Source organism: Muntiacus reevesi, chromosome 7, assembly GCF_963930625.1.
Source record: "Muntiacus reevesi chromosome 7, mMunRee1.1, whole genome shotgun sequence".
Taxonomy (NCBI): Eukaryota; Metazoa; Chordata; class Mammalia; order Artiodactyla; family Cervidae; genus Muntiacus; species Muntiacus reevesi.
Window position 1 is genome coordinate 27,879,897 of NC_089255.1, and position 27,772 is coordinate 27,907,668.

Here is a 27,772-nt window from a genome sequence, read left to right on the forward strand (position 1 = left end):
CACAAATGGGCCTTCCAATGTTAGGGCAGCAATCTCTTTGTAGCAGGATTCTTAGGGTGCCTCAGAATCCTTGAACCTTGTGGGTCCAAGGCTAAATAAATCACCTGTCACTCCTTTGGCTCATATACCTCCCTCTCCAGAGCTGATCTGATTTGGGCCAGCCTTCAAACAGCTGACAGTACGACAAACTGGACTTTCTGGCTTGTGCTGGTGAGAAGGCCATATGTAGATGAATCATAGGGCTGTTAAGTTAGGTCTTTAGGCTGGAGGTTGACCAAGATTTAGAAAGGACAATAAACTATTCTAGTTCAATCAACTATATTGAACAGCTGGAATAATATGGTAAAAGTTCCAGCTTCCTTCAATGGCTAGGGTCATATTCTCATGTCTTTGAAACTTGGTTAATGAAATATGGCTTAATAGTTGGAATGAGAGGATTCACTGGGCTCTGTATACAGTCTTTTGCTACTGAAGTTTTCTTCCTGACATACCTTCTGAGAAGAGCTCCTGCCCGGCAGACTTACTTGCTCTCCACCATTGCTTCCCATTCTCTTATAATTATGACTTTGCTTCTAGCCTAGATATGGTGGCACATTTATAAAGACCTACCACAAAAGAGGTACGTACACAGGAAATACTGGGAAAATAACCCACTTGCCGCAACCATCACACACACTTTAGTTAGTAAGGTCAGAGGATACCACTGGAATCTCAGGATATAAGAAGGCAGGATAGTCAGAGCTCCAACAAGTCACAAAAGCTTAATTCAGACAGAGCCAGGGCTTCTCATCAACTGGGAAGCTACTAGTTACTTGGCAACATCCCTGAGACCTTGGTCTCCAAACTATTTCTCCCAATAATGCTTTCTCAAATCTCATGATATCTCTACCCCTCACACTGCTGCTTTATTTCCAAGACAAAAAGGCAAATTTTTGATAATGACTTGTAAAGAGTTACTGCCCACCCTTTTCCTCTCCTTTATTTTTAAAATTTATTTTATTGAAGTATAGTTGATTTACAATGTTGTGTTAATTTCTGATATATAGCAAAGTGATTCAGATATATATGTATACATACATATGCATATATATATACATACACATACACACATTCTTTTTCATATTCTTTTCTATTATGCTTTATCACAGGCTATTAAATACTGTTACTGCTTACCCTTTTATTAAAACAAGGAAACAACACTGAGGAAATAAAAGACTCGGGATACGAAGGTGGCAAATGCTGATCATGAGCACTGCACAGTGAAGAATCAGTAACTGCTGCTGGTTCACGGATGATATGGGAAGGGAAGCAGAGAAAGCCAAGAACTATATTCAGTATCCTGTGATAAACCATAATGGAAAAGAATATGAAAAAATGTGTGCATGTATGTGTGCGTGTGTATGTGTATATATATATATATACATATACGTGAATGAATATGAATATTCATATCTATGATTGAAGATATGAATGAATCATATATATACACACACACACACACGAATGCATTACTTTGTTGAGTACCAGAAACGAGCACACTTCTTCGCCAAGGGCTCTGGTTGGCCGCAGGGCGCCTGGCAGCTCACCTTCAGGCAGCAGTAGCCCACCACGCAGACCAGAGAGATGACGGTGTGGATGGCGGCCAGGGCCCGCAGCGCCGGCGCCATGTAGCCAGAGCTCTCCTGCAGGACGAAGAACACCACCGCGTCCTCCTCTTCCTCGTCATTAAAGGAATTCCACAGGTTGGCAACATCCTCCGTCTCTTCTTCTAAAGGTTCTTCGGTGACCTGGCCCAAGATACGCACCCCCTTAGAAACATCAGAAAGACCTCTGCCTCTAGGCTCTCCCCGTAGACTTTATATTGCTGGCATCTACTGACTCCATATTACCTGATGAGTGAATAAGGTTTTTAAGTACTTCATTCCACCAATATTTTTAAGAGACAAATCCTCGCTCTTGAAAATAAGCCCCGAATTTAAAAGTCAGGAATGTCTTACTACATATTCTACAATCCCTTTGCTGCAGGAGGTCATCTTTGAAATGCTATGGCCTGGGAGGAGGCTTAAGACAAACACTTATGCACACGTGCACACACAGCACACACAAAACATTTCTGTTCTTTCTTAGAGGCTGTTAACATCACAGCCATCCTTACACAGTGACTCTCAGATCAGCGCCTTTGAAGCTGTCACCCTGAAGGTCCCGCTGCCTGCTGGCTGTCTGCACCTGCGTGCCTGTCTGAAACATTTCAGTCTCAATGTGTTTAAAGCCAGACTTCACGATGCCCTTCGACACATTTCCATTTTTCTACCATGGGCAATAGCAAGCCATTCGTTTGTCAAATGCAAGACTGATGTGGGTAAGAGCCTGTTTTATAGAAATTAGATCTGTGGTTTTAAATAGGAAGGGAGAGAGGCAAGTGACAACAGCCAGTTAAAGACTATGTCAAGAATCCAGGACCTATGACATTCATTAATTCATTCAACTAACATTTATTATGCACCTACAGTGACAAGACTCACTTACCAATGTTTAAAATCTCCATTTATCTTGATGAGTCCCTGTCCTCCACATCCAGAAACCAACTTCTATTCATTCTTTCTTTGTAATAGTTCTAACATATGGGTCAACTATCATGGCTGACTGTTACTTTTATTACTCACAGAACTGTAGTTATTATTCAGTTTGAAATCCTTATAGCTCCTAATATAGGGTCTAGCACATTGCAGACATCCAACAAATATCTGAAGAATTAAGGAACAACTAGAACAATCCTGAACGACTGAAATGGTGCCCTAACTGGCTTCCCTTGCAACCTGTCTCTCCATTCTCTCCGTTGCTAAAGACAGTATCCTTTTTTAGAAGCTAGTGTCTTAGAAATTTCCTTAGATATTAGAATTTTTCTTAAAATAAGAGCATAACTCCTTTTACTTTTTAAAAAAGCATAGAATCTATTCAGCAAATAGCCCCCAAATGAAGTATCACCTTGTAAAAGAGCAGGATGAAGTTGATAGCGAAGGCTACGAACAGAGCAAGGAACCTCAGGTTGTAGAAATTCCTGGCCAGGTAGTGCTGAAAAGAAAAGGACAAGCAGAATAGGAGAATGTTGGCAGGGGGAGGGACCTTCCCTCTCTCAAACAGAGATCTTCTCAGAAGAGGTCTACACAGGGCTAGTCCTACTCTTCTGTAACCACTCATCCAGGACAATCCTGGCCTTCTTACGACTTATTTGGTGGGGGATCAAAAATGATGATTTTTTAAAAACTGCTTAGAAAGATGATCAAGGGAACCCTGCTTATTTTAAAGCTCAGGAAACCAAATGCCTAAACATACCCTTAGCACAGGTCTCAAATGCTGCCGTGTGTGTGTCTCCACAAAGGAAGTAGTCAATTTGGAAATTATGAGTGATTGAGGCCCACAGAGGAACCCTGCAGCTCCCACCCCACCTGGAGCCAGACTATGGCCAAGAGTCCTTGTCCTTTGAAAGCCACAGCCCAAGCTCCCCTGCCTCTCCCCATCCCCACGCCGGGTGGAAACACCAGCACTTGAGGACAGGAATGGTAGCTGCTTGCGGGAGTGCTCACTCTCCTTGAAAAGGCTCCCACCAGTGGTGCTGGGAGGGTGTGGTCCTGGCCTTTGGCAACTGTGCCTCAGTGGGCAATTCACCAGAGAAAGGATATTACAAGCTGGGCTGAGGACCTGTGGAGTAACGGAGCTTTTGAGAACTAGCATGACAACCTAACACACCACAGGGATGTTCTTCCTGCATCCGAATGATCTCACGCCTTCTGAAGCTTCTGACTGGCAGGGGTCAAGTCCCCACAGGGCACACACACATAAAGCTCTCCCTCCTGGACCGCACAGGGCGGAGGAGCCGGAGGGCTTGCCTTTCCCTTTTCCTTCCCCTCTAACTGGTGGCTCAGATGGAAGAGAATCTGCCTGCAATGCAGGAGACCTGGGTTTGATCCCTGGGTTGGGAAGATCCCCTGGAGAAGGGAAAGGCTACCCACTCCAGTATTCCTCCCATAGACAGAGGAGCCTGGCGGGCCACAGTCCATGGGGTCGCAAAGAGTCAGACATGACTGAGTGGCTAACACTTTCGCTTTCTCTTCCCTCCAACACAGAAGGGACAAGCAGATAACAAGAAGAGGCAAGGAAGAGGAACGAGAAAGATGAGGAAGCACCGCTAATCGGATGGTGAAACAAAGTCAGTGGCCACCTCTCTGAGGTCTGCCTGTGCCAACGTCTGCACCCGAGTGGGACCAGGGCCAGAGTGCTTACCAGCAACTTGGTCTGATAGATTTCCAGCCCTTTAAAGAAATTGGCCATGAAAGCTTCAGGCTTCTCAACCTTCTGGCCACACCGTCGCTTCTTCCTTTTGGTCACGTCTGCCCACAGGGCCTCGGCCTGCTCTTCTTCTTTGACTGTGTCCTCTTTCTCCCCATCTTCCATGCTGCAGGAATGACAAGGCCACTCAGCACAGACGGCAGAAGGAGGCCTGACCCTGACAGGGAGACTAAAGAGGAATCTGGGCTGAGAGGGGTGGAAGACATATTATTCCTCAAGGCCGGGAATCTCAGGTTTGATTACCTGCTTTGATGAGTCATGGCCACAGGTGTACATATACAATTTAGTAGGCTTCTGAAATTTGCCTTTCCAAACTTTTTACCCTTTAGAAATATTGTCCTTTATTTTCTAAGCTTTCATGAGAATTGCCAATAGTACCTCTTCCAAGTTTGTGTTAGGAATTAAATGAAGTATTGCATAAAAGAACTTAGCAAAAGGCCTGTAGCAGTTATTCAGTAATTACTATCAATAGATAGCACTATCATCAACATTATATGAAGTTGCTAAGTGTGAGTGTTTGATCATTTGCTTGGTCAGATGGTGAAACCCTGATCTACTATTTGGACTGTAAAGTGAACACAATTATTAGAATGTGTTTATTGTCTAGCTGGGGTAAAAAGAAATGTATCCACCCATGAAAAGATGATCATCATTAATCATCAGGGAAATACAAATCAAAGCCACAATGAGCTATCATCTCACACCTGTCAGAATGGCTGTCATCAAAAAGAACAGAAATAAATGCTGATGAGGACGTGGAGAAAAGGGAACCCGTGTGCACTGTTGGTGGGAATGTAAATTGGTGCAGCCACTATGGAAAACAGTATGGAGGTTCCTCAAACCACTAAAGAGAGAGCTACCATGTGATCCAGCAATCCCACTCCTGGGTACATATCCAAAGAAAACAAAAACAATAATTCTAAAAGATACTTGCATCCCAATGTTCATTGCAGCAGTATTTACAATAGTCTAGATATGGAAGCAACTGAAGTGATAAGTAGAGGAATGAATAAACACACACACACACACATGCACACAATGGAATATTACTCAGTCATAAAAAGGAAAAAATAGATGTATCCAAAGCTTGCACAATATCTGTTCCTTTTGTTAACAGAACTCAAGCTTTCTATTTACCATAGCCACAGAACAGCAGATAATATTGAGAACTATCAATCATAGCAATAAGAGTAGCTATGAAGAACTTACTCTGCCTTCTCAGACTCTATTTTGCCTTCTGCTTCATGAGCTGCTTTCATTTCTGCTGCCTAGACAAAAATAATAATCAGTTAAACTTTCCTCAAATAAACATGTTCATGATGATGAACCATATCACTAGCCACTGTACATGGTCACAAATCCCAATGGCTCTCTCTCTTTACGCTTTGGCAGTTCTCAGGATCACGGAACATAAGTGTCCTCCTATACATTACATGGCTCTGGAGAGATCAAAGATTTTAGGCTTGAAAATCTCTCTGCTATAATCCAATCTAAAGAGGAAACTTGTGCTAGGACATTGCCTGAGCCCTGTGGCAGTGGCCCTACTGCTCCACGGGGTCAGGGAGAGATGGAACACAAGCCATGGCAGGTCTAATCCAGAACCCGCTTCCATCAGACAGCATCCCTGTCCTGTCTTCAGTCCTCTTCCACTACCCCACCCTCTCTGATTGATGACCATGGCACTGAGAATAAAATTCAAGCTCCTTCGTGTGCTAAGCTGTTTCAGTCATGTTTGACTCTGTGACCCTATGGACTGTGGCCCACCAGGCTCCTCTGTCTGTAGGATTCTCCAGGCAAGAATACTAGAGTGGGTTGCCATGTCTTCCTCCAGGGATCTTCCGACCCAGGGATCGAACCCATGGCTCCTGCATTGCAGGCAGATTCTTTACTGCTGAGACATCAGGGAAGCTCTCAATTTGCACAGTAAGGCCTTTAAAGCCATTATGATTATGGCTTTCCTCTCCATCTTCACCTTGTACATCTGACTCATTTCCAACACAAACACCTAGACCTCCTTTTCTTTCCTGAGACATGCTTCCCTGTACCAGAACCTTAGCACAAGCCACATCCTCTGCCTGGAATATGACTGTCCTGATTTTTGATGTGCCTGCCATTCTTCAGGACTTGGCTCAGATGACACATTTTCAGATGCACCTTGTGCATCCTATTTAAAGTAAGGCCCATAATCACTCTGTAACACACAATCTTGTTCATTCATTTCAGCACGTGCTCCAAATGGTAATTATTTATTTGCTGTCTTCTTCCACTAGAAGTTAAGCTCCATGAAAGCAAAAATGTTGTCTCTCTTATTAACCAATGTGTTCCCATATCCTAGGAATACAGCCTGGCATATAGCAGGCCTTGAATGAGTCCCTGTTATGTTTCAAACTCTGCTCTAGTCCCTGGGTTACACCAGGGAACAAAAGAGAGTAAGTCAAGTAATACTGTCAGAATGTTTATGATTCTGAAGCTTCCTTTCGTGATTCTCCACATCTTTCCCACACATTTCCATAGCACTGACAGTCCTCCTTCCTTGTACTGACTTGTCCAATGTCAACCTTTTTCACTAAATTATAAGGACAATGCATTTCTCATTCACCATTGTAATCCCAGAGCCTAAAACAGTGATAAGTGTACAGCAGCTATTTGGTAAACAGTAATGTAATTCATGAATAAAGGTTGTCTTTGGGCTCTGATCTCTTCACACTTCGCTCCATACTCTATTGCTAAAATGATGTTGTGAGTTGGATACTGTAACATCCAGAACTTTTGATGGCCAAAGGGCTCTGAATTCTTGCCATCTTATTCACTCAATCTAGTTCACTAACTCAAAGTCCAAATTGGATAGTGGGGGCAGCACAAGGATGAAAATGTCCCCAGCATGACAAAACTACTGGGCACTGTGCTGAACTGTATGCTAACATCTGGATCTTTCAGGACACTGCAGACATATGACTTTGTCGGGAAGGTCTCCTTTTATGGTATACCTGGTTTTCTACTCTTTCAGTTACTGAATGAATCCATGGGCCTGCACACTAACCTAATAAAAGGTGTGGAAGCAAGTGACAGGTCACGGATCACCCTGTTTGAACTCTTACAATGTAAACTGGGAGACCATTCAGCAATTAGACATTGAGACAACCATCTAAGTTTCATCTCTTCAGACATGACAAAGCTGGAATTATCAGATTAGGGTCATCATGGAAGAGCTGGTGTCTCATACAGTGTCTGTTCCTAGAGAACTGGTATCAGTCTTGATTGCAAGGTAGAGTGGCAAGTCTTTTTCTGGGGATAAAGAAAGGTGACAGAGACAAGTCATGTGCTTACCTGTGCCTTCCTCTTCTTCCGTACAGTACTCTCTAAGGTAGGGGTTTCGTCCTTGCCAATAATCTCAGAGAGGTCACCCAAACCCACTTCGGGCCCATGCTTTAAGCCACCTTCTTTCTTTGGGTGGAGTCCAAAGAGATCTGACATGATGTCCGCATCTCCCTTCTCCCCCTTTACGAAGTGCACGAGCTCCGTGGTGATGCCTGGCTCAGGCGCTTCTGCCCTCTCAGCTTCCATAGCATCATCGTGGATACCAAACTGGGTTGGGTCAGGCATGTCGCCCAGGATCTTGGTGACTCTTATGTTCTTTGCCCCTTCTATGAGTCCCCCTCCGAACACTGTGCTCCACAGGATCTGAATGATTCCTCCCACTATAGTGAAGAGCAAGTGGAAGAGCCCCACGAACAACGTCCAGAAGAAAGAGAAGAACACCTTCAGCAGCTCCTTGAAGGTCATCTTCTTTACCTTTCTGTACTGCTTCCTGAGGTTCTTCAGGGTGGCCCTCTTCAGAAAGTTGGCCACGTTTCTCTTCACTGAGGCACAAGCCATGGCAAACGCAGAGGCACATTCAAAAGACTTCTCCTCCTCCTCCTCTTCACCCTCCACTTCTAACACATAAGAAGAATCTCCGTCTTCTTCCTCCTCCTCGTCTGGCCTGTCGGCTGAGTCAGATTCCGAGATCTGCGACGCTAACTGCATCTCAAAGATGGTGTCTTCACAGAAGTTCACGAACAGCTCCATCTTCTCTTGCTCCCCTCCTTCATTGACAACGTCAAAGATGAACTGTCGCTTAGACTCCTTCACCTGGGGCTTCTCCCACTGAGTTCGACTGGACTCACTGATCTCAAAATAAACACGCTCAATTTTCTTGGCCCCACCCATGATCTCAATGCGTCCCAGGTATGGTTCGAAGTAATTGAGTACACTTTCTGCTGGGTCCAACAGACTCTTAAGGCGAGAATCGTTTGGCATATGCTCAGAAAGGTTTGTCAATAACACTGCCACATTAAACCCTATGTCCTTGGCTGGCTCATGGAACCGGTCAACAAAATCGATGTAATTAAACATGTCATTTTCATCAGCTTCTGCACACGAAAGGAGAAAGTCTATCTCCGACTGTGTGTACTGCTTTTGCCCTTCCATGGCCTTCTGGAATTCCTTTTTGGAAATGATTCCTTTCCCATCGGGGTCATATTCTTTGAAGGTGTCTGAGCTGGTTAAGTCTTTAAGTTTCAAGAACATGTCAAAGAATTTCAAGATCATTTCTACATTGGTAGATGACTCTACCAGCGTGTCAACCATCTGCTTGCCAATGGTTCCATTTACCACATTCCCTGTGAGGCAGGTTCAAAAAGACACACAGATACATAAATAAACCCAAGTCATCATGGAACTGGTCAGGCAGACATTTTTAGAAGACTTCTACCCCAAATCGGTCAGCTCTCTTTCTGACCGTGATGATCTGGAAATGGGTAGGAGGGAGCAGCAAGCCATAAAGACTACACCACTAGGAGCCAAGGGGGAAAGAGACACGGGGAAGGAGGAGATGGCCACGCCAGCGCCTTCTACCTGGCCTGGGGCCTGCAGAGTGGCTTTGTTATCACGTTATCAGGGACACATGGGGATAAGTGGTGCCCCTCTAGCCCCCTTAGACCTGGGAGGGTGCCCAACTAGATGGCTGGCATACACACTGGCAGCCAGATGTATTGAAAAGCAATGGGGAGAGGAGAGGATAGGGAAGAGCAAAGCTTGGAAGTTTTCCCCAGTTCATTCTGGCTTTCCTACTGATACAAAATGAGTTGGTTTCAGGCTTTGTCCATCAGACCATGTGCCCCTCACTCATTTTCTTTTGTCTGTTTCTGAAAATTTGGTTTTCTAACCAATGTCATCTGGCATCAATGACATGCCAGAAGGATACTCTGTGTGATTAGTACGGTTAGTGCTCAGACCAGTGACAGTCGTGTGAATGCCTAGTTATACCAAACAGCCCAACCTTCCAGGAGGGACAGAAGCATCACCACCATGTCCTGAAGGAGATCCAAGAGTTCCTTCAGCAGCTCGATCTGACTGGAATCCTAGAACAGAAACAGGAGATACCCCTGAGCTATCTGATCCCTCAGCAAAGTACAGGGCAGTGAGCAAGGAGAGCCTGCTCTGGGAAGGTCAGGTGAAGGCTGTGTCCATCTCCAGAATGAGCTCCCTTCTCATGGTGGATGCGGACAGCTTAGCATCCTCTCTTTGTAGCATCAGGAGGCTCGCTGTAACAGGCCTCATCCAGAAGAGTTCCTTTACAGTTTTCCTTTTATTAGCACAACATGTCAGATACACCAATTGTCCAAAACACCAAACAACCCAAACCACCAAAGACCCGTTAGGTATCTCTAGTAGCTTAGACTGCCATTTTTCATACTGAAGAATTACAGGTGAGCTTTTGGGGAATACATATTGCAATCCAATTAAATGATCAAGGTTCCAATCACCAAATGGTTTCTCCTTTTTTTCTTAATTTAGGTTCTCCTGATTCTAATCGGTGGTGATCTGGGTACCACTCGTCCCTTAAAATGTCGTATCATTGAGGCTATTCCTCCGGATGGTTTTGATACCAGTCTGTTTGGTTTTCATTTCAGTATGGCAGACAAGGGCATTGCCAAGTGGGCTCTGGGTTTGATACCTGTGTCACAGAAGGGAAACAACCCTTGGAAGGTCTGAGGTGGGGAATCTGAGGGTGAGATTAAAAATACGGGTTCTGGGCCACACTTCTTTTACAGACTCTCTCTCACCAGGACACAGTTCTTTAGCTAGCCCTTCCGATTTCAGAAGGCTTTCCTCCCACCTTTGGAGGGAGTCACAGATATCCACAAAACATCACAGAGGTGTACACTGTTAGAGCTTGAAGAGCCCTCTGAGGTCATCATCTATTCTAACTCCCAATATTTTCTAGATGATGAAAGTAAAAACCAGAAAGGGGAAGTGACTTCCCGGAAGACACCCATGAGGAGGTGGCAGGGTCAGGATTTTGCCTCTATGGCTCTGTACCACACTGCCCTGCTGGGTTGACACAGCAGTGGATGTATTACTGCCAAACTGGCAGCTCTCCCAAGAACTCTCTCTCTCCATAAGGCCAGAGTCAAAAGGGGAAAAATGAAAGGGGTAAATAGCACATTCCAAAAGAGAGAGGCAGATGTGACAGCCTTGAAAATTTTAGATACACATTATTCACATGAATGCTGCCAATGTGACTCTAATCAGCCTGAAACGTATCCTGACGTTCTCCCTCATGTGTTGCCATGGAGAGAGGCCATCAACTACTACAGACACTACATTTATTTGTTCATATAAATGCTCTGAGTGATTCCAATTCATCTTGCCAGAGAGATGGGGAGTGTGAAGGAAAGGCAGAGATGGGGAATAAGGGCAGCAAAGGTTGAGAGAGAAGGGAGATGTGAATTAGAGACATGCAGACATTGGACAGATCAGACAAGGTGGTGGATCATGTTCATAAACTGTGAAACAGTGACAAGGATGCAAAAGGGATCAGCACCATAAAAAGCAACTGTTGAGGCAATGATGGAAAGGACAGGTGGGTGGGACACAAAGGAGGAAGCTGTGTTCATGCAAAAGCCTGTCTGGGACCCCCCAGGAGGTGTTCATTCCCATCTCCCATTGAGGCCCTCGTTTTACAAGTGAGATCTGATCTGCTTGACTTTTCCAGGCATTTGGTCAAGCAGCCACATCCACAGTGGGAAGACCATGGCGTGGGGACTGACACATGGGGAACGGGGAACAGGCCACAGTACCTGGGAGAGTTTCATCTGCATGTTAGCAAACACATGGAGGAAGCCGACCACTGCGTCCCACAGCCTGCTGTGAGCCAGGCTCTGCTGGTTCCCAATGCACGGGCCCTGGGGAGAGGAGGACATTCTGGTCTCACTGAAGCATCACAAGCTGCTCTGAAATTTGCCTTAGTAAGGGCATCTGACGCCAACTCTTTCCAAGTGTCACATATCTTGTAGCTCAATATTTTCCCAGGTTACTGATTACTTCTCCCCCAACTCCACTGTGTGCACCCCACCCTCCAACCCATCCTAAGATCCTATTTCTAGGAAAAGTCACTAGGAATTTCACAGTGTGGTGATTTTCAGAGATTTTCTTTAGCATTTGTTCTTATGCTAAAGAACATTATTTTAAAAGTAAATGCTCTGGTTGAAACAGAGCTGAAGGGTACCCCTGCCAACTCCAGCCCCCGACCTTGGCCTAAGGGGGGTTCTGAGGAGTTCCAGTCTGAAAGGAGCACAACTTGAAAATGAGGCCCCCGTGTTTTCATCGTCTGCAGGCAAAGCTCCTCAAATGTGATGACCACATGGCTATCTACTCAAGTGAAAAAAACCTGAATTATGAATGTTAAACTACTTTCAGGATTTTCTTATCATTAACCTACACGTCAGGTATATCATTTCTCTTTTCTAAAAGTCAAACAGAGGGATGACTTGATGACCACTCTGCATTTTCTATGTTAATAACCTTTCCTACTTTTGAAGATCATTATGGAACCACTGTTTCTTTTCTTTTTAAAAATAAATCACTTGGAATTCTTCTGAATGGAGAGTTGTCTGTTCTTATTTATTTAGCACTTATTTACATCAGTATGGACTTGACATATTCATTTTATGCTTTGGGTTATAATTCAATATTACTTTATTTACATTATTTTGTAGCTCTAATTTTTCTAATTTTGACCATTGGGAGCTCTTTCAGTTGGCTCCTGTGTCCCTTTGACATACCTCCACCATTATTTTTTAGCATTTTCTTGCACAATAGGATTCTCCAGGCTCATCTTGTATGTTTCTTGCTCTAGTTCTAGAATCAGTCATTTCTCTAAGGAGCCTTATTTCCTTTCAATGGAGAGTGGTATTAGGAACCAAGAACTGGGCTCTAGTTGTATTTGCTGCTACTGGGATATAATTTTTTTAGGTGTTCCTGGCTGACAGAGCAGCAGAAATATATGTGTTTTACTAATCCATGTATATACACATATCCATAAATATTTTCATATGAAACCATTTATATCTATGTTAATATGAACATGAGTTTAGCATATGGGTGTCTCCAACTCTCATTCATTCCCATAGGGATCTTCTAGTTTCTTCTGCTTGCTCATCAGTGAGAAACCTGGCTCATTTCCATTATATTGGGTTGGCCAAAAAGCTCAATCATGGCTTTCTGTACAATTATATGGAAAAATCCAAATGAACTTTTTGGCCAACTCACTGTATGTATGGTTTCAGAATTATTAACACGTACCCACATGGGAAAAACTTCATCAACCAAAGTGCTTATGTCAAGTTCTTCGTGCCTTTGGTTTTTCAGACTGTTCTCATTTCCAAAGTTTCTTAGGCCAGCATCTTACTCTCTACCTCTTCAATGAGACTATTTAATATATTTCTTATACACTGAGTCTTCTCTGTCACATTCCGCTTACGTTCCTTATGCTTTTTCCTGTATTTTTCTACCCTTTAATCACTCTCCAAATCACACACTCAATTTTCAAAAGGAATACTGATACTAGTGTTCTAGTATCAAGTTCTAGAAAAGGCTGGGCTGAATTCCCAGGGAAGAGGTGAGCAGGAGAAATTTTGCCTGCATCCCTAAATCAAGTAAGCATGTTTAAAACTCACTGATCATGCACACTTGGTATGTGATCCTGAGATGCCTCTAGATTCTTTTTTGAAATAAAACTGATTGTTAAAGAATCTCAGATTCACTCCAAATAAGGGTGAATCTTCTTTTACTTTTGGGCTAAGTGCTCCATGGAATTTTCTGGAGCTTAAGATGGGTTCTGCAGAGAGCAAATCAGATGCTCGTCAATCTGTTCAATGATCTTCACAAGTAGTTCACATGCTGTGAAACTTCAGATTGGTCACATGTTCCTAGCTGTATCTCCCTATGTTTTTACAATCCTTGAGTAAAGATGGATCAATCTCTTCTTGAACTCCTTCTTCTTTTCAAGTCTTAGTCTTGTGTTTCAGTAAGCAGATATGATCTGAGTATGCCAGTTGGCTCATCATATAGATCTTAAAAAAAAAATCTTAGGTTCCATCACAGAGGACCATGATATGATTACTGATTTTACAGCAAATTCTGCCTGAGGACGTCGTCTACTCCTTTCATGAGACCACTACAGGCAATGAATACATAATGCTGTAAGATGTAATAGCAAATGCTGTAAGGTGTAGACATTCACCCTGAAAGTCACCTGTTGATTTGCCTGTCATTGTACTTAGTTTATGTGCTTCTGACGTTCCTTTTCCATAGAGCTGATTTCTGAGAAATGAGTAGGCTCTCATGAATTCTGTTTTTAACATCAAAGCTGAAGATAATATCATTTGTCCCTCTATTCCTTCATACTATCAATTATTTCTCCGCTCCACTTTCCATGCTTACTGAACACATATGATGTGCCACACATGCTAGAAATGAAGAATTTTAAAACACCTAAGAAATTTTCTGTCTGCAAAAAAATTTCAGTCTAGGAGTGAAAGCAAAATGTTAATTAGATCAGTGCAAATCAAGTGTGAAAATACTATATAGAAGTCATAGTGGGGTCCATAAACTACAGGTTTTCATAGAGTGTAGGTACCATTGGTTCCTGTTTATAGATAAGAAATACTGTCAGGGCTAGAGCTGGATCCACAGTCCACATGTGCAGCCAAATATTCTGCAGGGAATACAGAATATGGGAATGTTAAAAATGGTCCCTTTGTTTGCAAGTAAACATTTCGTAGCACATACCTGGATGTATTCTGTAAGAGAATTGAAGATCTGCTTGGTGACCGCCAGGGCTTTGGAAAAATTGTGCTGTCCAGATTCATCAATGATGTCCTTCCCTGAGTAATACCAGTAGAAATCACTGATTGATTCCTAAGAACAAACAAGCAGAGTTTAGTATTTCTCACATGTCAGTAAGTGAAGCTAAATCTCGTGTTCAGGAAGAGTACAAGAGCATCCTACATTTCTGTGACCACTTTGTTATGACAGAAGCCTGGGACTCTATGAGAAAGCACAGAGACATCCGATCCTAAGCATCTTCTAAGCACAGATACTTCCCCTCCGCAGGAAAGAACAGGTGAAAGAGAGGACAGTGTTCAGCCAGAGCTCGATGACCATGTTATAGGACAATTTATTCACAATGCAAGATGTTAAAGATAAATATGATCACCCAAATACTCAGCAATATAATAGCTGGCACTGTCAGTACCGGGCACTGTTCTGAGCACGTTACATGTATTAAACCTCTTCATCTTTACTACCACCCAATGAGACAGTACACTCCTCGTTTTATAGATGAGGAGAATGGAACACAAGGATGCTCGATAGATTGCTCCAGGTCATGAACTGGTAAGGGGCAGAACCAGGCTGAGAAATCAGCAAAGAGAAAAGAGAATCCTTTTTTATGTTTGTGTAGATCTTCTTGAAATTATTTGGATTTTTCCTTCAAACAATTAAACCAAGTGATGTCTGAACACTAAGAACTTGTAAACTCATTTCCATCACTTTTTGTATCCCCTTTTCCTAGTGAAAGTCTGTTTTCACTCGCAGGTTGTTTTATAGCTCTGGAGCACTGTGGCTAAGTTTACACCAGCTAAAATAAAGCAAACCAGCAGGTTATAATATATTTCGTATTTAACCGCTTCCTCTTTATCATTTCAGTCTTCAAACTCACATTGAGGTATTTGACTTCCCATAAGTGTGTGGACATGGATTACAGTATCTTCTGCATTCGGGCTGGACCATATCCTCAGTCATCCCTGACCTTCTGTAGCTGTATTTAGCTTCTAGAAGTGTATATGAGCTGTGCTAACATCCAGCACCCACTCACCTGCAGACGCAGAAGGTAGTCCACGGTACTGATGATGACATTCACGGTGGTGGTGTTGCCCATCTGAGTCCTCAGGAAGTTCTGGAAATCTGAGAACACCACGGTTGGGTCAGAGCTCATCCCTGTCACGCTTGAGAAGCAAGTCTTACCCTCTCAGCTAAGCTCAGAAGAGACGCACTGTGTGGAAAGCCTGACAAGGGCACCCTGTTTGGGTCCTGGCAGGGGGTCAGAGCACCACCCTGAGCCCACCCATCCCAGTGACACCAGAAAATTCATGAGCTCTGAGGAACTTGACAGCAAGGGGTAGGCATTTAACTTCAACATCTGAAGGTTCTGGAAGCAACTTAGCCTGGATGGCACTAAGTAACACTAGCCAAGCTCATGTTACATAGCGTTTTTTTAATTGAGGAATGGATTAACTGTTGTCCTTGAATTAGCAATTGGTTGTGTTAAGGGTGGCAACATGAAATGAATCATAATTTTGCACCTGAATGTTGTTTTCCCTTGACAAATCAATGTGTTCCACTTACCACTGTTGTGTCCTTCACAAAGTAATTGTAGGAATCTAAAGAGATCTCGTGTAAACTCGTCATTCTGGAGCACTTTTTCACCTTGAAAACACAGAATATGGGCAAGCATTTGTTTGCTTTTTCAACATAGAATACCTTCGGATACACTTGACTGCAAAAATGCTAAAGGAACTGTGTCAGAGCTGCGTGGAAAGGGAACTTTGGATGAATGGTGACAAATCCAATTTAAATTGGAACTGAGGCAACGCCCAACAAAGCTAGAATTGTTAGCCCCGGGATGCATTTGGAAGGAAAACAACTAGGCTGCTGGCAGTAATGGTTCACAGTCCATAACCCATGCTTTAGAAGATGGAAGACACTTCTTTAATTAAACAACAGACTGCTGACTTAAACTCAACATGCAACCACCAAGCCGAAAATGTGTCTGTGCTGGGCCAATTAAATAAGATCCCTCAGGACTCACACACATGGCAGGAACTCAGGCCAGAAATTCAAACTTACCACGCTCACGAACAATGACTGGTGATAAGAGAAAAACAGAAGAACACAGAGTAAGAAAATCTCAAATGTCAAGATAGACCGTCTTCAGCTAAGACTGGTTCTGTGAACACATCAGCCTGGATGTGCTTTATCAAAACTACAGGTGGAAACATCTTGCTAAAATGGAGCAAGTCCTTGGAGATTAAGTAGCAGGAACTCTAACCATAAATAGTTAACCAGGATTTTAATCGGAAAGAGAGCAGCCTTCACCTTCGTCAGTTACTTACGTGTTCCTTCCTCAGTAACCATCCCCAGGCCTTCAGCTTTATTCTGCCTCTCAAATGCATTCAAATCAAGGACACTTGTAACAGACGAAAGAAAACAAGTTTCAGGGCTATGCACACGAGGAAAATGGGTTTTTAATGTCAATGTACCCATCAACTAAGAATATCCTGTCCTTGTATTACCATAAATTACATTACAGTGCAGTTGAGTCTAACGGTTCTCTGGGTTTGTGACAAGCAGTGCCTGGCGCTCACAGCTCTGGACATATGCAAGGACAGGGGTCAGAAACACTTACAGTGACTGTCATTGTTTGTCCAGTTGGAGTCCTTTCTTATGGCTGAAGATTTAGAAAGGCTTTCCAAATAAAGAAGGAATAATTTGTATCTAAGATTTCTTAAGGGAAAGATTACTTTAAACTGCACTAATTCATGTTCTTCCCACATTCACCTACTTTTTTTTTTTCCTGAGAAACATAAGGAATTGTGGCTTTTAGTGCTTAGGATAAATATCCATGAAGAGAGCTACAGAGTTCCAGAAATTACAGAAGAGCCATCTCCTTTACTCTACGCTTCAGGAGCCAATAATAGCCAAGACGATGCTTTTGAGAGTCCATGGTGTGCCTATATGTTCCTGAACCTGTGACAAAGTTGACTTTCATTTGTTCCTCACCTCCCATAACCTTCCCAGTCACAACCACCATCCAATCCTGCTTAGCCACGAACCCCTAGGTCAACCACAGAGCTGTGGTCATGAGGACAAGGATCATATGATTTCCAAGTGGGGCTCACTCTGTTTCTCTCATAGAGTCTATCTCTTTCCACAATATGAATGATTTCATAGAACTTAAGACCACAAAGTCTCACAAGAATATAGACCTTAGGGAAGCTTATGGCAGAGTCCAGTAAGATTCTGCAAAACTCCCCTCTTCCTTTAACCACTGGGCAACGAAAGTGATTGTTGGCTTGAAAATACTCTAGGGAAAAATCCAGCACCCCTCTCCCCCTTTTAGGGAGTCACATATGTTCTGGAATTTAGATGAATTTTACAGAGAAAGTGAAAATTCCTATTGCCCTTGTGTTGGTTTTTCCCAGATCCTGCTGTAAAAAGGGTCTGTAAAAAAAAATAATATAATACCATCCTTCAATTTTGGGAGGAGAATATGGACACAGGGCATTTGGATATAGCTGCTTTGAAGCATCACTGCTGATCCAGGAGACAATCTGTGCAGCAGACATTTCTGACCTTTATTCCATCCCCAAATACCCATTTCAAATTTTAATTTCTTGAATGCCTATTTTACAAATATGTATTCTTTTATAATCAGCAAAAACCCATTAGAATATCTTAAAACTTCTGATAGAACTCAGTTGGCCTCTAAGAGTAAGTCACCTATCCCTCTAAGACATCATTATATATTAGCTTAGCAATATTAAATTCTACAGACTACTAAGGGAACTCAGAAATTTAATTGAGCATTTCATGAGCAATATGGAACTGAACTGCCTTGATTTTTGCCATCTTTGAGTCCACATGTACTATTTTATCCTCAGTGAGTCAGGTCTGGCAATATTACATTTTCTTTTCCTGGGAGAAAAGAAATAAACGAATTGGCTGTTGGTGAGGGGAAAATGTAGTTGAACACAAGGGATTGTACTGCAGCTCAGATAAGTTCCCTACAACCCCAGGGTACAATATTTACCCAATCCAATATGACTAGCAATATTATGAAGTTCACCAAATAAAAAGTCCATCCTCCAAATTTTCAATTGGACCAATGTTCCAATTTTAAGAATTATTAATTGGAGGCAAATGAGCTAGGTAATTATAACTTTGCTTCTTTCAGAATGAGTTTCAGATGATTCAATATATATATGAATCTTGAAGAATAAGCTGACATTTTTCTTAGAAAGACTGCTGGCTTGTTTCTGAAATGAGCGAGTATGGTAACCTTATGACTTTTGGTTACCTATTGTTCATCTGTCAGAGGGGAGGCTTACACAACCGGGTAATATAAATGGAAAGTTTAATGCTTTGTTTTTCAGACAATGTCAAAATGTTCCCACATCAGGATGTACCTCTGTCAAAATATGTACCCACTAAATATCTCTTCAGGCTCAAAGAATTGTTAAGGATAGAGATTAACAAAGTACCTAATGGATCTAATGAACATAGAGTCTTGAGTCACACTGAGGTATTCCTCTTTTCCAGTCTTTGCTAGTTTGACTTATGAGTACACATGTTTAATAAGAGAAACTCACACTCGGCTCCAAAGAAAACAAAATAACAAAAAAAGAGGTAAGGGCAATTCAAACACTAAACAGGTGTAGACAGGTAAGCTGCGTGTGTGTGTGTGTTACATTTTCCCTTCTGAATGCTATTTGAAGGTAATCCTGAAGGCTAGAGGAATAATACCCATCCTTTTCTGAAGTAGGTACTCTCTTCTCAGTAATTCCGTGATAAGTCAGTTTGTTTATGTGGCACTCTCCCACCCTATGCCCCTTTCCCTGGACAGTAAATACTTTTTAAAAAGTGCTATGGGTGGTTTTCCCATATTTACCTGCAAGACTGCATAAGACCAGAAAGACTTTGAAAGAACCCAGCATCCTTTTTCTCCTTCAGGTAATCTAGCATTTTCTGTAAGGGAGACACATTTGAAAAGGAAAAGCAATGAAAACTATGGCACAAATATCGAACCTCCTAGTTGTGATGGACAGATGGCAGTTCCCAATCATTCAGGCACCAAGTGAGATTTAAGGGGTGGTTTTGCAACCCTGGGTAAGCATGAAAATATTCCACCTGTGGGCTTAAACCTTTCATGTGCCTGAGCCCCACTCTCTACTTACAGAACTAGAATCTCTTAGGGCAGATATTTTATAAAGGTCCACTGGTGTTGATGGTACAGTAGATCTTTGACTTCAAAGATTTACTGTTTGAAGCCTCTCCTCTTTGGAACAGGTTCTAGGACTAGGCTCTAATAATGTTTATGGTTACTGAGGTAAAATCTGAACAGCTCATGCAATGTTTAATGCCTTGGAGGAAGGAGCTTAGCTAGTAATGAGACTAGTTGAGAGCACAGTATCTCTCACAAAAAGACTATTCTCTGTTCTCTATTACTGGCAAGCTAAGAACTTGGTCTGGGATAGTAAGAACCTTCTTAGCTTTTTTAAAGGGCTCTGTAAGAAACTCAACTGATGGGGTGGTGATGGAAGAGAACAGAAAGTAAGGGGTGCCTTTGAAATGGTAGTTCTTAATGAGAAATTTGGTTTGTGACGAATTAAAGCCTGGGAAAAATTATATGCAATAGTGGTAGTTATGGATTTAGAAATGCTCAAAGGCTCTGGGAATGCCAACAGTCTTTGAAATTTCATTTTCCTGTGCACACAGATGCTTTTATTTTTAGCTAGAGCCTGGAGTGCTCAGGAGACACTACTGCATGTCTATCTTCTGTAGCCAGTTCCAGTTCAGATTGAAGAATGAATTATTCCATGTGCCAGGCACTCCGCTGTATATCTCTGTGTGTTCTCTTTCTTAATGCATGATGGCAGAGAGTTTTATTTTCATTATCCACTGCTACATCTTCTACCCATAGAAGACAGCCTGGCCCTAGTACATAGTCAGTGATCACTAAGCAGCTGTTAATATGAATGAATGAATACGAATGACTGAACAAACAAGTGTGTGGGGTTATGAACATCACTTAACTGATCAAGCTTCTTGCTCACGGTAAGGCAACTAACAAATGAAAATGTTGAAATAAAAACCAAAGGCTGAGAATATTTCCTCTAGAGTATATTTTTACAGAAAATCACCTAATGATGAAACAAATGTGATGTTTTTCTCTTTGAACCCTAGATAACCCCTCTTTACTAAGCACATGTTTGTCTGCAGACTCCTAGTCCTGGTTTTATCTGTTTTCAGTTACTCAGCATAACTGGCCACTGAGGACAAAACTCCAGCAAAGGTGATTCTCGGTGGCCATCCATGCAGCAGAGTCAACCTCTCTTCCCCAAAGTGTGACAGCTGTCAGATGGAAATACCCCAGGAAGTCTGCACCACCTCCCGTGAGCCCCCATTACCTGCTGCACACCAGCATTGCCCCCATTCAGAATGGCGATCCCCAACTTCAGAGTCTCCACCACCATGGGGCTCATCTCACCTGTCGAAGTAAAGATTAGATGGAATCACCAAGGTAACAGGGTAAATCACACCTACTGGGCTTTATCCAGATTGTTTAATAATGACTTCACGTCACAGGGTGACATCTCAGTGTTAGTTAAGGGACCCACGCACAAGTCTCTGAGATCACCTTTGCTGGCGCTGATCATCTGAAGGACCATCTCGGCGGCTCCACGCTCATGCAGCCGGGCTTGCTGGTAGAGGGTTTTCTGTTTTTCCATTTCTTTCTCCTGGAAAAAATAGCAGGGTGGGAGGGGATTTGTTTACCCCCAGAGAATTCACTGTAGTCAGATGAGTTGAGAGAGAGACTCTTTACTCACCTAGGAAGGCAACACACATAATTTCGAACAAAACAGATCTTGGAAGTTTATTTTTAGATGAGACCCAGTTTTCCAAAACTGTCCATCCATAATTTACTCACATTTTGATGCTGAAATTTCTACTTTCTGTACTGAGAAGTACAAAACACAGTCCACTTTCCAGTGACACTATGATTATAGAAAGTGACTTCAGGGACTTCCCTGGTGTTCCAGTGTTTAAGAATCCACCTTCCAAAACAGGGGACACAGGTTTGATTCTTGGTCGGGAACTAAGATCCCACATGTCATGGGGCAACTAAGCCCAGGTACCACAACTAGAGAAACCTGCATGCCCCAGCGAACACCCAGCATAGGCAAAAAAAAAAAAAAAAAAGAAAAGAAAAGTGACCTCAGACTAAAATGGTTTGTTTTCTATGTTATAAAGGAAAACTTGCTCAGCTGGAATTCATCTGAGTATAGCAAACGCCTACTTATCCAGAAAGCATAGACCACACTTAACAAATGTGAGATGCTAGAAGCCAAAGTTTTCCAGAACGGTATACATTTACTTTAAAAAAAATATATATGTATATATTTGGCTGCCCTGGGTCTTAGTTGCACCATATAGGATCTAGTTCTCTGACCAGGGATGAACCCAGACCCCCCTGCATTGGGAGTGCAGAGTCTTAGCCACTGGACCACCAGGGAAATCCCTGTATTCATTTACTTGTACTCTTGAATACTTCGTCTATAAAACAGTACAAGTAAACTAATGGAGTTTTATTTTGAGAGATTCACGGTCCCACACTGCCCCAAATCAAGATTAAGTAGATTTACAGAATAGTAGTGCAAAAACCATCCAGTGTCTCCACTGCTGTGAATTTTCACTTTTGAATATTCGAATGTGCCCTTCCATGGCCCCTGTTGCTACCATACTTGGGTTGATGTAGGAGATTTCCTGGAGGAACAAACTTGAAGGACCATCTGCGGGCTGACTGGCTGCTTGCTACCTTTCATTAGGCCAAGAGACAGCAACCACAGCCAATGCGCTCGTCCAGGCTGACTTGCGTACTTGCCACCTGACATACATGGTGGGCGAGTTGCATGGCTGATGTCAGTATCCACCCCTGAAGGCCCTCCTGGCTGGCTTCCAGCTTAGTGAGAACTCACTTCAAATGTCTTCTCCTTGTCTTCCTCCTCTTCTTCGTCTTCCCCACTCTGACAACTCTGGATTCCATGCAGCCGGGAGAGGAGGAGGCAAAGAGTCAGGTTAAAGGTGGGCCTAGTAAACAGGACTCTGCTTCACTGTGTGAGGGCAGGGAACGGGCTGTAATTCACAGGCACCTCAGGACCTCAGCACTCTGTAAAACTGGGAACATTTGGATCCCAGCAGGCAACATTCTACTCTAAATACCACCTTTGTGGTTACCAAGGAGTTCAGAAAAGAGAAATGGGAACGCCGAGCTCACATAGTCAAAGGAGATGTCCTTGGTTTAACCACAGACCTGAACTCTCCTACTTTAGAGTTCTGTAAAGTTCTGCTGTAAATTGGGAGATAAGAGTGCAAAGAGCTGGCCCACTCTCACCATGAGTCAGAGGCTTGGCCATAAGATGAGGGAAAGCCAGGATGGGAATCCCGAAGTGACCCCACGGAGCACCTGGCAGAAGAATGAGTGCTCCTGTACCCTCCACACTCACCCCCACTTCTGCCGGACATGAAGTGCTTCCACTGCAGAAGAAGTAGGTTCGCTTAATCACCCCGTATTCCAGAGGCCACTGACCCCGTGTGACCTAGAAACATCCTCTCTGGTCACTTCGCCTCTTCTAGAACACTAGTTACTTCCTCTAGTTTCTAAGCCTGTTTTCAAATGTACTGGATTTCCTTCATCTACGGACATGGTTGAACTATTGGGCGTGTTCTGAGCATTAAGAGAAAATTCGAGGATGATGTGGACACCTGAACCCTGTGAAGCTGGCTGAGAAGTATCATGTGAACTCAGACACCAGTCCCCACTGTTTCTGCAAAGCATCGTTTTCATAGGATGATGGTAGAACGGTTTACTAATGTTGCCTGCAGAGCATGTGAATTGTGCAAAGCCTGGAGCCCATGCCATGACCCAAGTCCCAGGCCAGTTGCTCAATGTGACAGTTTCCATGTGCCTGAAGAGGTCAAAGGGAAGCGGGAAGACTGCAATGACAGGAAGAAAACCAAGTGTACCTTGGCCATCATGCTGGCATAGGAGGTGTACAAAGGGTCGTCTTCCAGTTTGCTGGAGAGAATGGAGGAAATATTTAGCACACTGACTTTGAACACAGTAGAAAAGACTGAGCAGCATATAAATCCTAATATACCAGTGAATTAATTAGAAGCCCTCCTCCCTCACCCCAGTTCTTATAAACCACTCTGAAAATCTGAATCATTATTGACTGGACATGGAATTCAGGGATGAAGTTACAGTTTCAGGCTGCTTCATCTTCAGATTCAGTGTCAGGCAATATGATAAAAGGGCTATGGTTTCTGTATTTTCCTCTAGAGGTTTCTTGAAGGCCAAGAACAACACAGCGAGGAGGGCTGTTCAAATCTGGCACCTGCTCTGTGCACACCTGGGGAGGACAGCTTGGGGAGGACCCCGCCATGCCTGGGATGTGAGCAGGGTGCTCCATGGTGCTGACCTTCTCTCCGTGAGAGCGTTGCGGCTAAAGTGGAGGATGATCTGATGAAGTGGGTCTGGCTGCTTTTCCACCTCTTCCTCCTCCTCCTCTTCCACCTTGGGGGATTTCTACACAAACCAAGGCAGATAGGTTTCAGGCATGAATTTCAGCATGTGGCGTACCACCGCACGCGAACAAAGGTGAAGCACCAGGCACAGAGCGCATCAACTCAAAGCACAAAGAGAACCACGACGTCATAACGTTTATTTCAGGACAGAAGCCCTAAGGATGCAAGGTCTGGGAATGATATATATATATAAATATATTTTTCAGCCAATTAAATAAACATTGCAATTTTGGGTTAAAACAAAATGGAAAGAAAAGCAAAAGCTTGACTGCAGGGGAGGTGCTCCAGACTCCAGTCAGCAGAACTCTCATGCAAGCTCTGGGCACCCGCATTCAGGAGGGAAGCCCTGGAGAGCACCGAAGAGGCTGTACCTCTCCACCTACACCTGACATTTCTCTTGGAGAGCTGGGCTGGGAATGGGGGTGGGGCAAGAGATACAAAGCACTGGGGCCATTTGGGCCTCTACAACTATCCTAGACTGAACCCAGTGAAATGTTTCTCTTTCCTGACCTCAACCTTTATCCTGAAAATCTTGCTGTTCCTGAGAGATGCTATCCTGGAGCTGCGAGCCTTGCAGTTTCTCCTCAGAGCAAGTCTTTTTTTCTGTCTCCTTTTACAGAAATAGCAGCTGATGCCAGTTGATTTCCCAGCAATGGTAGAACCAGCAGGGTGGACCATACTCAGTAAATTGGTGAGAACTACATAGGTTGTGTGAATGGTTTAGAGGAAGAGGAAGGTTGAAATGATGCTCATTGTCAACTTCACACTAATCAAGAAACTGGGAAAATCAAGCAAGTGTCTTTCTCACTGACAGGAATGTATGGAAAGATTGATGGGCATAAAGAGAAAGGGAAAGAGAATGAGCAAGAAAGGATTAAAGGACAAACGACAGGAAGAGGAAAAGAAACAGAGGGAGATGGAAAGAAAAGTGAAAGTGAAGTTGATCAGTTGTGTCCGACTCTGTGACCTCATGGACTGTAGCTTTCCAGGCTCCTCCGTCCATGGAATTTTCCAGGCAAGAGTACTGGAGTAGGTTGCCATTTCCTTCTCCAGGGGATCTTTCCGACCCAGGGATCGAACCTGGGTCTCCCACATTGCAGACAGACGCTTTACCTTCTGAGCCACCAGGGAGATGGGGAAATACAGAAAAAGTCACATGGAAAGTGTAAACATGAGATACACAGGGTAAGACTAATGGAGGGAGTAGAGATTAGAGAAAAAGACAGATGGAAGAAATAAGGAGAAAGAGGAAAAGAGCTAGGGCTTGGCCAAAGGATGTATTTTCTTTCTTAACCAGGATGAAGCTCAGTGAACTGCTGCAGTAAGCTTTACCCCTTGTGTGTGGTTTCAAGTAGTTTAAGCATATGAAGCCTGTGAGAGACGGGGCATAGCAAATCTTCAGAAAGGCCAAACACAGAAATGTGAGATGCAGGAAGGGCATTTAGATGTGCCTTCCCCAAAGGGGAGCTAACCCACCAGAAATGCAGGGCCTTGGCTAGGGCGGGCTGGCCTCCTACAACCAAGGGTGTTCAAAACTTAACTTGGCACGAACTTTCCAAGGCACGGCTGTGCATCCCAAGAAATATTAGTTGTTAATAATAAGGAGGAGGATGATCACAGGACCAGCACCTCCAAGTGAAATTCATCCTCTGGCTCTTAGGGCTATGATTAGCGGGGCTTCCTCTGATAATTTATACAGTTAGTCCCTTTCAAATGTATACACCCGATTCTTTGTGAATCTTTCCAAGTTATAATGCACACACATGAATACAAAAATCAAACTCATTCGTACCCATATCTGCTCCCAGTTGAGTCAGTACTTACAGCCAAATCCTGTACTAGTTTCTCTTCAAAGGAATACTCCTCTGTTTCTATCCAAAATCTCTGATAGCCATGGAGCAAGAGGTTAATAGAGCGGTGCCTGAGCGGAAGGGGTGAGAATGAGGTCAAGAGGGGTCCACGGGACTCCTTGCTTTAGTCTGGGCGGTTAACGGTTAGTAAGCAGTTTTGTACAATTCTTACCTTCTGATTGGTCAGGGTAGCCAGGAGTACACTGTAAGCATTTATTTCAAAGAAACCAGAACCCGCTAACGTGGCAGATCCTGAATATTTAGACAGCCTTCTGAATGAACTAACAATGGCTAGTTCAAGACCTGAGGTCACATTAATCCTGCTGTGGTCTCACTGGGTCTTTATCACGTCTCCCCTCTGATGAGAATTCACTAGTTCGAGGAACAGCCCTGGGTTACCTGTGAATATGGCAATTTGGTGATTCCTTTTGACTGATCGCCTGTCCAGGTAATCCAATCTAAATTATGCCGCTGGTGAGCAGTGTAGTCTCAGAAACACTCAAAGCAGCAGAGTGTCCTTCTTTCAGGGCCTCTGAGGAACCACAGCTGCAAGGGCTCCAGTCTGTACCCAGGAAATAAAGCTTGGGCGTGTTGTACTCATCAGCAAAACTTCTGCATGCTTCACGGGTTCCAGAGCTGGCCCTGGCATCTGGGAACACTGAATAAACTGGCACAAGCCACTCCCTCTCTACAGGACACGACTGACTTCTGGGAATATTAACCACTGAAGAGCAGGTAAGTGGTTACCGAAATGTGAGGAGGACCAAAGAGAAAAAGAAGGTCAAGACCAGACTCATAAAGTCTTGGTCATAATTTCTGGTAGAATATAGCCCTTACCATCTTTCTTCAAAATCTGACCAATCAGAGGTGTTTTTTAAAAAAAAAATTGTACAAATTTGTGTTTTCATGGTCATGTTAAATCATGGTCAAGAAAGGAGAAGTGTGCAGAGAATGAGTGGGTCTCTCCACAGGTTACATTACCATTAAAATGAGTATAAGCCTGTCATACTGAGTTTTTTCATTAACCTTTTCCAGCCAAACCCGTTGAAAGGTGCTCAGGAAGAAATTGTTAATTTTGTGTCTGGGGAAAAGCATACAAGTTTTCTTTTAAAAACTCACAGCAGAGAAAGTTTCCACATGATAAAAATAAATCCCTTCAGCCCTTTAGTTTGGAAGACTCCATGCAGTTTAGATTCTCATAAGATGGAGAAAAAGCATGGTACTGACCACTAGCCTCTTGTTCACTGTTATTGTTGTTATTATGAAACCTATGCATAATCCTCCTAGGGATATAATCCTCCTATGTATAACTTCTAGGCAGAAATCCAGGGCAGCCTCTCTAAAACAGCTATGTTAGACACTGCTACATTAAAAATGGATAACCAACAAGCACCACTGTAAAGTACAGGGAACTCTGCTCAATGTCACGTGGCATCCTGGAGGGGAGTGGAGTTTGGAGGGGAATGGATATATGTATATGTATGACTGAATCCCTTTGCTGTCCACTGTTAATCAGCAATACTCCAACACAAAATGTTGTTTGTTTGTTTTTTTTAAAAACAGCTGGGTTAGCGGTGGGGGTGGCCATGTTTCATCAAGGAGACAGTGGATTCTTGGACATACTATTATCCATTCAGTGGCAGAGTTCTTGAAGGAGTAATCGAAATACTAAAGGATGGTACTATCATTTTCAGCGGATTTAGAAAAAAAAAAAAAGCTTGTTTTTGAGAGATGTAATTGCTGTTGAGCTGGCCTGGGAGATATGAGCTTAAGGCTAAGCCCTCTGGAGGTCATGTTAAAGCACATCGGGTGTGGCTCTCTAC

At 43.2% G+C, this 27,772-nt stretch overlaps 1 protein-coding gene across 1 annotated transcript in view; it reads right to left on the reverse strand.

The window, feature by feature from the left end:
- RYR3 (ryanodine receptor 3) overlaps nt 1-27,772 on the reverse strand; it is a 368,483-nt gene that overhangs the window by 17,828 nt on the left and 322,883 nt on the right. The window contains exons 75-93 of the mRNA XM_065942024.1: nt 25,924-26,020; nt 23,994-24,100; nt 23,539-23,590; nt 22,491-22,547; nt 21,152-21,251; nt 20,922-21,001; nt 19,403-19,479; nt 16,848-16,921; nt 16,582-16,599; nt 16,081-16,161; nt 15,551-15,639; nt 14,464-14,592; nt 11,472-11,576; nt 9,668-9,749; nt 7,675-9,008; nt 5,557-5,615; nt 4,282-4,453; nt 2,986-3,072; nt 1,587-1,787 (exon numbers count right to left, since the gene is read on the reverse strand). Of these exons, the coding sequence (XP_065798096.1) occupies nt 1,587-1,787; nt 2,986-3,072; nt 4,282-4,453; nt 5,557-5,615; nt 7,675-9,008; nt 9,668-9,749; nt 11,472-11,576; nt 14,464-14,592; nt 15,551-15,639; nt 16,081-16,161; nt 16,582-16,599; nt 16,848-16,921; nt 19,403-19,479; nt 20,922-21,001; nt 21,152-21,251; nt 22,491-22,547; nt 23,539-23,590; nt 23,994-24,100; nt 25,924-26,020 (3,001 nt within the window). The remainder of the gene's footprint in view (nt 1-1,586; nt 1,788-2,985; nt 3,073-4,281; nt 4,454-5,556; nt 5,616-7,674; nt 9,009-9,667; nt 9,750-11,471; nt 11,577-14,463; nt 14,593-15,550; nt 15,640-16,080; nt 16,162-16,581; nt 16,600-16,847; nt 16,922-19,402; nt 19,480-20,921; nt 21,002-21,151; nt 21,252-22,490; nt 22,548-23,538; nt 23,591-23,993; nt 24,101-25,923; nt 26,021-27,772) is intronic.